At 34.8% G+C, this 14,353-nt stretch overlaps 1 protein-coding gene across 1 annotated transcript; it reads left to right on the forward strand.

Annotated features, from left to right (window-relative positions):
- The first annotated feature begins 1,022 nt into the window (after positions 1 to 1,022).
- On the forward strand, positions 1,023 to 4,433 carry LOC146161194 (histone PARylation factor 1-like). Its single transcript, XM_083384707.1, has 6 exons — positions 1,023 to 1,346; positions 1,934 to 2,222; positions 2,450 to 2,543; positions 2,620 to 2,761; positions 3,066 to 3,237; positions 3,531 to 4,433. Exons 1-6 carry the CDS (start codon positions 1,166 to 1,168, stop codon positions 3,655 to 3,657), a joined length of 1,005 nt encoding a protein of 334 aa, XP_083240833.1. The 5' UTR covers positions 1,023 to 1,165; the 3' UTR covers positions 3,658 to 4,433.
- Positions 4,434 to 14,353: the final 9,920 nt, after the last annotated feature.

The following is a 14,353-nucleotide window of genomic DNA, read 5'->3' on the forward strand; positions in this document are numbered from 1 at the left end:
TGTGATCGTTTTTTGCCCTTATTGTGAAAAATTTGTAAACCTCATTTTGGCGCCCCTCTACCTTGGCGCCCGGGGACATATGTACCCCCTCGCACCCCCCTAGCTACGTCTCTGCTAAGAGTGTCCGTTTTCAGGCTTTTGAGAGCCTTGGATTTTCTAATTGTTAGGTTATGTTACATTTCCCGATCTAATGGAAAACTGTAACACTTAGAAATGCTTTGCGAATCGCGACCGACCGGAAATAGCTTCGCGACTCACTTGGCTAGGACATATGCTACTAGTAGAAACATTAACAGAAAAAATGCGTTTTTACAGGGTATGGCCCAGTGGCCCACCTGGAGCCGCCTCTGATGAGTAGGTTATCTATAAGGAATTTAGAGTTACCGCCTGACTTGTACAACCATATTTCTGACTAATTAGACAAATTACAGCAAAATGCTGGTAATTCTAACGTCAATTTATTTCACAAATTGCTTGTGTTCCTTATTTCTAATTCTAAACCAAATTCCGTATATACCAAAAAAGATACTTCGTTCAACCAAAGAGACACACTAGTAAATTATTTTTAGACATGCTAGTAAATTATTAGGTCTAAAGTTGTACTAATTTTTGTCATTCATTTTCCGATGTGCAAAAAATTCAATTTTATTTAAAATTATTGTGGATTAAATAACACGTCCTGAATTGTTTTTCTGCACAGTTGGACATAGGTAACAGCTTATAATGTCAACTCGTAAATTAGTTATCTTTTATAGCTACTCGTTGACATAATGTTGCTGTACGTTTCTTGGATTAGTTTTAAGTTTATTTAAATTTTTGTTTATGTTTATTAGGTGGGAAAGTTTTTGTTTTATACTACACCAATACATTTTTAAATACAGTTTTTGTTGTCCTTGTTTCCGGTAAAATTTACGCGACCCCTATTTTTGGTGTATTACTCATGGACCAGATAACCATCATATACAATTTGGCAAAAATTTAACAACACTGGAATTCATGCGTGACGAAACTTAGCGGACCTTCTATATACATAATATTAATATTCTATAATATAACTCGTTTGACCGGGAAATTGAGTTTGGTTTAAAAACAATATCTAAAATATTTTGGAAAACTATACACTTATTTAAGAGAAAAAGCTGGTAGATTGTATAGAAGAAGCGCAATGCCTCGTAAACGGCGCCAAGATGCGTGCAACAAAGAAGAAAAAACAGATTTAGGTGATTCAAAGAAAAGAAGAACCATTAACAGTTGTTTTAAAAAGCTAATTGAAAATATGTACGGAATGGAGATGCCAGACGATCTGTACCTTTTTCACCAATATTTATCAGAAAAAGATCACAAAGGTACACCAGTATGAAATTCAATAAATTGAGGCTAGTCACCTGGACACCAACTAGTTCAAATCGACATATAATCACTAACGGCTTGCAAGCTTAAAAGAACAATTCTGTAAATTAGCCTTTAGGGTCCTGAGACTATTTACATGGCTAACAAAGTAATTTAGATCCATGCGCATTTTGTGTCAAAGTTTCCAATCTAGCCCAGAACCCAAATCAATGAATAATCACATATTGGTGCAAGCGCGAATGAGCAAACCCGTCAAATATAGCAACTTCCATAAATTAACCTGTTATATGCTTTTAATGTAAGTAAACATACAAAACTACCTGTTGCACCTACCACCCCAATTTTTTTGGCTGTGCCCCATAGCATATAAAAAGTTGCAAATTATTTTTTATTTTCACAAATCGACCTTAAATTTGCAGGCCATTCCTTCATTTATAAAAATTGATTCCGTGGTGCGTAACTATAAGTTTGATACTGGACAAAATAACATCTTCCAAAACTATATTAAAACCTATTTATGTTGTCACAAACTAAAGGTAAACTGCATTTTTCATCTCAATAAATTGTTTTTTCTTTATAACAGACAATCTTTCACTTTTGGATTTACAACCAGCTGGTCCATTGTGGTATATGTTTCATGACCAAGAGGAGGGTTGTGACATTGATGTTGTTACGTTTCACATGAAATGGCGCTTTTATTATGATGTGCCAGAATTCTTGACACTATTTATTTCAAAAAACGAACAACAATTAAATCACATTGGCTACTACCGAGATGATCCTGAATCTGTTAATTCAAATTTAGTTGTTTCCAATTCAGGAAAAAACTGTAAGCTTAACCTTCTTGGAGATAACATTTTTTCAGCCTTCAGGTAAGATTCAGGTTTCTGTTATTTATTTAATTGTTTAAGCTAAATAAAATATTTACAAAAACTAGACTAGTGTCTTTATAAAATTCTTTCAATACTTTATATATTATATATATATAATATTTATACAGTGATAGCTAATTAAAATACTTCCCAATTGGTTTGAATTTCCCGAATCTTAAATCAGTATTTATCTAGACATAAAAAATAAAATGTTTTTTTATTTTTAGTGCTATGATCAAAGCTGAACTAAAAGAAGGGAAGCCAACAAATTCAAAAAAACTAAATGCCTTTCTTAAACAAATTGAAACTTTTGCTGAAGAGGTAAACTGATATAAGGTTAACTACAATTGAAAATAATTATGAAAATTATAATTTAAGTCTATTCAAATATATCCAGGAAAACATAGGCTTGCTACCGAAAAGCCAAAAGTTTAAAGATAGAGAAAAGAAAGTTGTTTGCAAAAGCTTTCATGGGTTGGGAATTGTTGTTCCAGTTGGTAAAGATGGAGTTGGATACAGACCAATACACTACAATACAAGTGGGTTTGAAATTATAGTTATAATATATATTTTACATTGTTAGTTGTGACGTTGTGTGAAACCAAAGGGTCTCAATGAAGTTTAGATGAGCCATAGGGGACAGTACAGTATATACTAAAAAATACGTATTAACAGAAATTACATAAATGATTATTGCTTGCACTTTTCTATAATAACATAATCAGTTACTTTATATTTTGCTTTAGGAAAAAAATCTGAAAATAAAAAATTAGCTTATTATTATTCTATTATAAGAAAACACTTCTTTGAGCTTTAGATTACTATTAATTTTATTTTGTATAGCCGACCTAAAGCGCTTGTTAAAAAAGATCGTTGATGCTAATAATGATAGCGACCGAATCTCCGCTTTCCAACCAATTCAAGAAATGGTTAATTATGTACAAATGGCCAACGATGAATGCGACTATGGAATGGGTTTGGAACTTGGAATTGACCTTTTTTGTTATGGATCAACGTAAGTATTATCCAATCCTATGCCATATAGTGAAAAAAACAAATCTTAAAAAGAATATAGTTTTTACATATAGCGTTCCCCCCATAGATTGCGACCTTTAGGGGAACATGTAGGGATGGTGATCTAATAAGGGTTTTGGGGTGGTACACTGGGGTTACGTAAAACCTGTCAAGGCGTGATTGCATAATACATATTATGCGATCATGTTTTTTGTTTGTAGTCTGTTCTGGAGGTTATCTGTCTTATGAAAGTTAGCAACTTTCTTTGTTTTAATTTCCGAGATTAATTTTAAGGTATTTTCACAAGATGGCCAAGTTGCTGTTAACTATGGCCTACCAACTTTTAAATCGAGACCTGTATGGAAAGATTTGCGAGAGGCATTTGGACGATAGAAGAGAAAAAGATATGGCTAGGTCGTGAAATGCCGCAATCAACGAAAAACATCGCACTTCTCGGGTAATCAATGTGTTGATTGCAAGCATACATAATAGAAACTTGCTTTACACACTTGTCAAACTGCCGTATGTTATTTCCACGGACTCAAAAATAACGTTGGGTTTGATCCACAGCACTTATGTACTTTGCATCTCGAAACAATGCAAATCGGCAAACGAGTGCATTACTCGGAATTGATGAAGCCTAGGAAATGTTCTTCTTACACAAGGCTGTCACGAAAACACACATTGTCTTTTTCAAATTCTGTTTTCTGCTTTTTGCAAAGGTTATCTTTCCCCAAATTTATAACCTCAAAATACTAAACGTTGTTTATACACCCTGCACGCCATCATATCATTGATTTGTATGAGTTGTTGATCACTTAAAGTGTTAGGGATGGTGCTTTGCAGCGCAAAGTAATCGCTTACATAAAAAAATATGCGGATTTTAAGTATTTTAAAACTATATTTAATATTCAAAGGTTCAGTAGTTCTATATTTAAACTACAACATTTACGTTACGCAAGTTAAACTGCAGCCGGGACAGCTTCTTTAATTGAAGTATTGTCGCTAAACAAAATTATTTAGTCTTGGGAAAAATGAGAAAGTTGGTCTTTGTCCACTGCATTTTTTTGTGCGAAGGGACTGCCAGTTAGGTTCTGCTGCAACGAGATGCTGTCAACTAAAAGCTTTGCATGATTATATTTTTCTAAGAAACGAGTTCATAATATTTGTAAAATGTAAAAAATACAGATTTAAACTGACCGGGTCCTGTGGTTGTTTTTTCTCCCTGCTTATTGACACTTCTTATATATAAAAATACGGTATGTGAAGACCAAAATTTTGGAACTACTCTGAGATGTTTTTCAGGTAGGCAAATGTTTTTTGCGCGCAAATTTTGTCTGATGTTTCTACAAATTTATCAAGTAGTCTTGCCACTGTCCATAACGACTTTTTTTATTGACAACCAACAACAACATGAAATGAAAGTATATAATTTTAAGAATGAAATGGCCATACATTATTATACGTAAAATGTTCTATGAGGTTTATGTTCAATTCATACTACAAAAGGAAATGTTCGATCTATCGCCAACAAGTATGTAGAAACGCAGTCAGCAGTGATGCAATGGTCAACTTGAAAGACCGTGTGATGTTTCATCAATTTCTTAACTTGTATCGTAGAATTTCTAGATAAAAATGAAACTTTATCAAGAAGTGGAAAGAAAATGCAGCCTTCATGAAGTGGTAGGCGTTCATAGCAGAGGTGGGAAACCTTTTCCCAGCCCCGGGCCAAAGTAAAAATGTCTCTGTAAGCCCTTAGATTTTACCTGACAATTAGGTTGTTAAAATGTGTTTTTGTTTTTTTTAAACGTATAGCATAACAAATAAAAGTTCGGGTAATGTAGAAAAAATATACTATATATAATGTGGTAGAAAGAAACTGAAACAAATTTTCGGTGGCTACTCGAACCTTAACCGGGTCCGAACCGGTCAAAAACGCTTTACAAATTTGTTAAAACAATATTTGATGAAAACACTTGATTTTAACCCAAGTCGTATGACACAATGATTTAAGTTTAAGTCAAGTCATTCGAAAACAGTGCACATTGTATTTAATCATACTGTTTTCTAGCACGGTTAATGTCTCGCAGAATTGCTAATTCTAAAATATAACAGTCCTATACAGATTGCTATAAGAGGTATAGTCAGGGAGTATCCGGCGGATATGTGGCCATATTTTTTGCCTACGTAAATGCCAAAAAATTTGCAATTCGGGCGAATTGGTTTACATTTCCATTATGTCTTACACAATTTTTTTAATTTTGTTTTGGCCCAAAACGTCGTGCGTCGCGCCTGGAAAAAAGTTTTGTCAACTTAAAACTTCACCAAAATAAACTAACTGTGTGTTTTGTTTAGATTACTTCTTTAATACGTCACGTTTTGATGTAACTTTGGGACGTCACGTTTTGATTTACATTGTGACGTAACGCCATGACGTAAATTTCTGACGCCATATCTTAAAAATTTCTCATGCCCCTCAAACAGTTTGGCTTACACTTCTGGCATACCTCAGTTCTGAAAGGCGTTTAGCGTAAACCTTTATACCCTGATATAGCGTTTTACTTACGAAGACAACTGAAGCTGGTTGCAAGAAACGCGATGAGAATATAGACTTTTTCCCTGACACATATAAAAGTGCTCCAACCAAACTGCATCGCGAATCCAATCGAAAATAAAGCACTCCACATTGTGAACGATAGCTCCCGATGTTTTTTAAACGATTCAGAATATGTATCTAAAATAATACAAAATTTTAAATGCTTAGCCTCGTGTAATTTTCTGCCAAGTCCGGTTGGTAATAGTGGTCTTTCCATAGGCCTGCATTATAATTAATGAGTATCCTTCGTAGAACTTTATGTTTTGGCATAACGTAAAGCTCGATTTAGAAGCTTTTTTAAGCCGTCACAGAAAACGATTTGGAAAATTAATTGTAAAACATAACTTACTTAGATTTTTTTCTGTAAGAACATTGATTGCTTCCTGCAGTTTTCATTTTTTATATTTTTTTTAGCCCTGTTATTCACAATTCTCCGAGCTATGCAGGGAAAAGCTTAACAATCTTACTTGTAGTTATGAGATTCCACATTGCAATCATAAACCCCATCAAAACAAAGATTAGGTAGACAACCCAAGAGCTATCGACCGTTGGAATCCAAAATAAGAACAATATATACACGCTAGTATCCAAAATAAAAGCACAAATATAAACTGGCTGAAGAGCAAATTTTGAAGCCACTTTTCCAAACACAGTAGCCGCTGTACCGTTCGCTGCAGCATATATAATACAGCATAGTCCAACCTGTAGAAAAATATCACAATAGTAGATGAAAAACGTTTGAAAAACGTTCTATTGACCAACGATTTCACGTTTAAAAAATATTATTATATACCGTACCAGGAGATTTCGCTCAAGCCAAAAAATACTTTTAGGGCATAAGGGTTGAAGGTTTTATTTAGGTAGACATAGTAGCCTAAGAATATCAAAGCCCATAAAAACATTTTGAACGTTTTGAATATCACTTTATTCATTTTAACATGGTCGTTAATCACTACGTAAAATAGAGTACCTCATTTAAATTTACGAACTACTGGTGACGCTCATAGTAACCGTTATATCAAAAGGATGTCAATGTGCTAAGTAAACAAATATTTTTTTGCCTGGTTATAGGGCAATTGTCAACATTACCTGACTAACACCTTTAACGCACGAAGCGTACGTTCTTGTTGCCTCGCAAAACAAGAAACCGACCACCAAACCGTAGTAGATGGAAGCTGGGTATAACAAAAGTTGATTCAACGATAAAGCCCTCCAAAAAATATCTTTGATGCCTTTCAACCAAATAACCGGCAGCTACAATTCATAGTAGCCATTACAAGCGTTGTCAGTTGTAGCCTATATGAACTGGTATACAAGCGTGAACTGTTATATTAGCCATAATTTAGTAGTATTGCTACTCACAGAATTTTTAATTTTTGGCTTAAGCACAAGATCACCCTGGCCTCTCTCCTTTAAACCGTCCTCTGACTCATTTTTGCCTTCTTCAATGGCTATTTCGGTCATATCATAATTGATAGGTATATCGGGGGTGATGTATGCTTGTAGAACAATGCCTGTATAATACGTCAAACAATAATCGTATAAGCAAAATAAATTAATTTAAATAAACTAATTCTACATAAGGTAAAGCACACCTGTAATGTAATACGTTTCCTTCAGCAATGTTTGTCGCATTGTTAATAAATGCTTTCGTGCTTTCGCGAAATTCGCTTTTGTTTAAATCTGTGGTTCTTAAATATAGGCACCAACCAGTTTTTAACTCAAATAAAATAATTAACTTTGTTTGTGATTTAAATATGATTTATCTCAAAATTAAGTAAATGCAAAATATGACTTGATTTGTACGATTTAAACTTTTTTGAAGTATATTTTTTTTAATAATTATTTTCGGTGTTCAGGAACATTTTATAAATATTTTCTAAATTTTACGACAGATTTGAAACATGTTTAGTCAGAACAATCTAGTACATTTAATTGCATTTTTTAGTTGTGCACAAGGGTTGGTCACCAAGACTCGTCCACTCTTAACTATAATTTTTGCCAACTATAGCAAACATTTTTCTTTTTCTATTTTATTTTTCTACTGGTTTGTAGAAATTTTTAGCGCAAAGTAATAATATGCATAGCATCATTGCCATTTTATGTTTATCAAAAATAAAACATATCGGATATTTGGTATAATACATTTACAATACATGAAGCCTATTTAAATTACAATTATCGCCAATCTATTTTTCCTGGTTCAAGGTTATTTCTCTTACTTATTTTCTATGTGACAGTATTTTGTATAACATAAACGAATTGTATTATGAATATACTGTTGCTGCCAGGCATTGCTTTTACACCTATTTTTACACCCTAACTTTCCATTTTATATCCGAATGTGGCAAAATCACTAAATGTGTTTTTCGTCACAGTTTGAGCTCCGTACCTGCTAGCATTATTGCAGCGAAGGTTGCAATAAGTGCATAGAGAGCTACCGGGTCGGTAGGGCGGTAATTTCCCAAGTTTTGCTGCGTCAGATTTGCATTCTGGCAGTCATTAGCCCCGCAGTAGAACAAGCGGTCGTTTTCCGATCGTACAACTGATGTTGTTGTTTGCCAGGTACTCATCTGCTCTGTTGTATTGACAGTACTTGTTGTGTTAGAAAATCCGTTTTGAACAATTTCCGATTCGTTCCAGTAATGCAAGATGAAAAACACCAATGTATTTCCAACAATCTGTTTGTAAGCAATAAAGGTAATCATATAATTCCACCTTGGCCCAGTTTTCTATTAAAAAGATTTTGTTGTGACGGCCAGCAAGAAAATTTGGGTGAAGCCCTGTCTTGTGGTGTAGGCTATAGTATTTGTTTTGCTATTTTTTTTAACTTATTATTATTACAGGTAAACAGCCCTGCGTAGAACTGGTAAATGGCTTTACTTACATTTGATCGTTTCTTTTTAATGAACGACATAGTAGAAATGTAGAAAAAAAAAGTTTGATGACTGACTCTTACAACATGTTACAAACCTCTGGACGAGATTTCACCTAATTTTGGTTTTGTGACTGACATGTGGTCAGAAAACTCGTTATACTGCAACGGTAATAGGGTAGCAATTTCCAATATACAAATTGAAGTTAAGAATTAGTTCATGATTAAAACAAATCGGAAAAGGTTAGCGTTAAGGAAATTTACAAAGTGTTACGGCAAGTGGAGCGTAAAATATGCGTAACATCAATATAACACAAATAACTGACCGGGTTTAATTGGTAAATAGAGAAAATAATCCCGCTAAACTCTCGCACACAGGAATCCTGTGTCCTGTTAATCGTGTACTTGTGGTAAACCTGGCCGAAGTGAACGAAGATTATGCCAAACATCACCCAATACAACGCTTCTCCGACACCAACTGATACAGCCGCCATTAGAATAAGCCATTTCGCTGAAATTTAAGAGGTCATTATTTTTTAGCAGTTTTAAAAAATTAAATTTCAAATGTTTTAGCATTGTGAGCCCATTTTGGCTTATAGACTACGTTTAACTTACTTGGATAGCAATTGGCCACGACGTAAAACAAGTAGCATACTTCTGAAAACAACAACGTCCGTTTGACACCAGCCAACCGAACAAAAGATGGAGCAAAAAACAATCCAAAAAACACTGATAACGAATAACTTATAGATGTTGCAGTTGCCCCTGAGCATAAGCATTCGTTGGGTTAGTCTTCTCAATAAACTTTTATTACTATTTTATACCCGAAATCAAAGCATTCCCAGTTGGTAAACTGAATTCCCAATGCCTTCCTTAGTTTACATATCAAAGTAAATTTATCCAACAAACAAGTTCAGAAATAAGATAAAACGTTTGAAGATAACTTTACAAACTTACATAGTGTGACGTGATAAAACAAGTAAATTACGTTACCCTATATTAGCGCTCCTTAACCGGTGCGCCACGGAAGGTTGCCAGGTGCGCCGCGAGCAAAAGGAAAATTATAAAACATATATGTTTTTTTACTTTTCTATTCGGCTTAGCTCATTGATTCCGCAGTACTTTCAAGATATACAACTATGAAACTTATATGTAGTGAAAATATGCCAGCAATTTAAGAGAAATACTGGTATACTTGGGTACACTATGCACCGATCTGTAATGTAGCTTTAATAATAAATTTCAAAGCATAAAAGGTCGAGTAGATCGACAGCATCTTGATTAAGACGTTTCGATACGAACTTGTATCATCTTCAGTTAGTGAAACGTCTTAATCAAGATGCTGTCGATCTACTCGACCTTTTTGGCTTTGAAATTTATTATTCATACTGGTATAGGCCTACAAAAATTCGCGCTTGCTTCGCTCGCCAGGTGCGCGGCCATTTTTAAAATGTCTCTATAGGTGCGTCCTGAAGGGAATGTTAACAAACACTGCCCTACACTGTTATCTAAAATCTCGTGCACATATATATGCAACTGACGTTGAGGTTAATCGAACTAAGTTCAAAAATAATTTGTATTAATGTTGTTACAATTGACAAAAGTTTTAATTTAGGGTGAGACTTGGTGCATGGAGCACATAACAAAGATTGCAAAACGCTCGATGTAATGGAACTTAGCAAGATGATTCTGGTCAACAAGTAGTGTTGTTTATATTTATTATTTTATGTCCTTATTCAAAAAAAGCCATCCTATAATATGGACAGAGCCTGCGCTAAGAAGGTGATTCGTCGACTAAACAAGCTAAAACACTCTCGAAAGGAATCTGCCGCAAATAAAAAAATGTAAAATAAATATTCTTGATTTCGTATCGGATGGTGTTTCGAGTGTTCATAAAATCAGGTAAAAAATTACGAAACTGAATTAATTTTATGTTTTATATATCTGTTATTATAAACAGTCCAAACATACGACTAAATAATTATTAAAAAAGTGTAGTTTATTGGGTGATGTGGTGCTTACCTCTGCACCGCCACTGGTAGGCCTACCCTGTAAAACCAATGTTATTGTTACAACTACATCTTACCTACTCCATCGACGATGTTAATGCTGGATTGCAGCAGCAACACAGAGCTGTAGCCACTAAATACCAACAACAGTGCAAAACAAATCAACCAAAACTGTCGCTTGGTTTTACGTTGCTCTTTCACATTGTTTTTTAAATTTTCTTTATTTCCGCTCAGAGATTCATTCATATTGCTCTTAACCCAACGTTATTTTGCAAACCTGCCTATCAATATTACGTTTGGAACTGCTGTAGCCTAGGATATTTTGGTATCTGTAAATTGAACACGACAGTCGACAACCTTTAAGGCCCCTTTACACTACAGATGCACTGAGCTGCACTGGGCGTAAAATTCGCTTCAAACGTAACGTTTTTCTATAGCTGCACTGGGCTTGAGTTTAGCAAAACGTAAAAATCGCTCAAAAGTGCACTTTTTTTCAGCTGCACCGATCTTGAGTTTGGCAAAGCGTAACTTTAAGTTATCTGCACGAGGCTTGAGTTTTGCAAAGCGTGAAACGCTCGCCACAATAGAATTTAAACGTAAATTACGCTTTGCTCGGCTCAGCGCAGCTGTAGTGGTAACGGGCCTTTAAGCTAACGAGATCAAATATTTACAAAGACATGTTCGAAAAACCGCTCTGGCTAAGCAAAAATCTTTATAGGGCATTCATTCAGAAAAAAAGTTATAGCCTACTTACCAACGTTGATCAAAAACCATTAAAATAAGTTTACTTGTTTTCCCCATCGAAGGCAGTTTATTGACATTGCTAAGCATTTATCTCCCTCACTTTAAATATGTTCAACATTTTGGAAAAGATCTGGTCATTACTCAACCAAATCCAGTAGAACACGTTTAACACTACATCTAATGGTTTCGCACCTATTTTTCCTCGCGAACCCTTGTTCGGTTTTCGAAAACGTAAGCCACTAATTTTGGTGATTACCTGTAAACCAACTGTATTAAATTATAATCTTGTTTATGTCCGGTTGGCATGTTTTTCGGAAGTTTTATTAATTTTGCTGTGTATGGAGTAACACCAAATTATGTTGCGCCGATGTTTAACCTTTTGTTCGCGCTAGTACGGCGTATTAGTTGTAATCAGGAAAAAATTATCGTTCGTTTATGACCTAACAATAAAAAATTGTTAAAGTTGTTTGAAATGATTTTTCTTAAATAAACAAGTGAGGAAAATGTCATTGCAGAGAAATTATTTGTATGAATGTTTATCGAATGTTGCAAAAGGTCGTAAAATCTCCATCGTTTCTATTGCTACAAACACAATTCGTCTGAAGCTGAGCTTTGGCAATCAATTTTAAAACAAACGCAATTGTGGCATCATAAAAAAGATTGGTTCACTGGAACAATCGTAATAAACACAATGGTTAAACTGATGCGTGTTATTGTACCGTCTGCTGCAAAGATTTGTCTGTTTAGTGTATTTTAATTTTCATTATGCAAAGAATACGGTGATTCCCAGAAACCTTTTGCAATCCCCAAATGGCGAACAACTGCACCACACCAGTGTTTCTAACTTGTTTTTTTAATAACTTTGATCTCCACAGATTCGTGAAACGCCCCCTTATTTGGCACGAACATTTTTAGATTGGACGTCACAAAGTGGCGTCAAGTGACCCTCGCGCATATAACAAGTTTTACTATCGTTACCCCTCCGATACTAGCGTGGTAGCGGTGGCGATCCGATACCCAACTGCCATAGGAACCCATTTCCCATGTTTCGTAACCCAACGTAGTTTTCTATATTAAAAAAATTATGAGAAAAAAATACTTTAATATGCGAAAGCGTATATTTTGGACAATCACTACCACTTTAATTTATCGATTTAACCCATTTTGTTTATTAAGCCTTGTATTGGCGCAAGTTTGTTTGCCTATTTGGGCACAGCAAAACGTCATCTCCCGGCCGACGACTTATAATTGTCTTTTACCGGGACAGGATTGTCTCCTACTTAACGAGTATTGCTAAATGACGAGTATTGTTAAATTTCAATCGGCCCCTGTGGCTCTTTAAACCAAATATCATCGTACAACCGTATGAGGGCAACAAGGTTGTTTCAAAACAATCCAAATGCTTTCTGTCGACTGTAATAGATAGAACAAAATCGTAAAGTTTAAAAGTTTGTAAAAAAGCAAAAGCTTGAAAAAAAATTAAATAAACAAATGCATGATCAGTCGTTAGTTTAAGGCTGACTAAACTTGTTACGGGGCTCACTAAACTTGTGAGGATTTTCCAAACGCGGGCCGGATACAAAATTTGTGTCGAACGTTATTAGCTTGATGATAGCTATAAAAAATACAAAATAAATATGTACTATTTAAAAGAAATATATTACTAGCTAACGTACGATATTTTTTTGCCGAAAAGGCAAATCATGCTATATTAAAACAGTAAACACCCTCTTCTTGCTAAACGCCTAAAGAATGGGGTGAAAATTAATTTGCTGTTTTAACGCAAAATCTGTATAGCTAACTTGATGCCGTCGTGTTCTTAGCTTTCCTGTAAAAACACACTTTGTATTTCTGCTTGCGCCTTCACATCCGAAGGTTTGCTGCACGGACACATCGATTAAACCACAAAAACACTTCTATTTACAAGATTTCAAACTTCACGTTATTCCGCCTGACATGGCAAAATGTGGTTCCACTAAAGCTCGTTTCTAAACGGCGAATCGCTGCGTGACACAGATTTATCTTGTTGCAAATATGCGTTTTGTTAGCATTGCTGACGAGATGTTACTGCTTGGCATGAACTGAGTGAAGCGATGTTATTAGCGGTCGCAACAGGATTAGGATGCTGGCACAGCTGGAAGTGGATAAAGACTGTCAGTAATAAAGAACTTCCATTAAATAAGAACATCTCTACGCCCTTGCACGTAAATAACGTCAATGACTTCTAATGGGAGCAAATATTCTTCGTATAGAATGATTTTATTTTTTGTTGCGAAATATATTTTGCTTATAAATGTCCACAACTTATAAATGACTGACCTTGATTAAGAGAGGAAAACCATTTGCATAATTGTGAATCTGACATCCGCCATTTCTTAAGGCACATTTATCACATTTGACCAGTGATAAATGTAAAATATTCCAATATACAAGTGCTGATGTTGAATGAGTGTAATTCTATATTTTTATATGTCGTTAAACAACTAAATGTGCCTAGTTGACGTTCGATAACGACTGCGTCGTAAGTAGCTTATAAATAGAGCGAATATGTTGACTTATTAGTTATATTGATTTAACATTGATTGGATGAAGTACTGCTGCATTTCGGCGTCGTCAGTCACTTGTTTTTGAAGTTTTACTGGCGACCGGTGTAGCACAGGTCAATTTTTATTTTTTTTAGATTTATAAAAACCCTTGAAATCGAAACAAACAGATAAAGCTAAACAAATGCCAAAGGAAAACAATACGCGGATTTTTTTAAATGGCCAAGTAAAGAGTTAGAAATAATTGCAAAAAAATTACAAAGACCAAGCATTTTATCGAAATAGGAAATGGGATAATTTCATATCAACACCGAAAAAAGACACAGCAAATAATGCTCAATACATTCGTT

This window comes from Ascidiella aspersa, chromosome 3, assembly GCF_963924565.1.
Source record: "Ascidiella aspersa chromosome 3, kaAscAspe10.2, whole genome shotgun sequence".
Classification (NCBI taxonomy): domain Eukaryota; kingdom Metazoa; phylum Chordata; class Ascidiacea; order Phlebobranchia; family Ascidiidae; genus Ascidiella; species Ascidiella aspersa.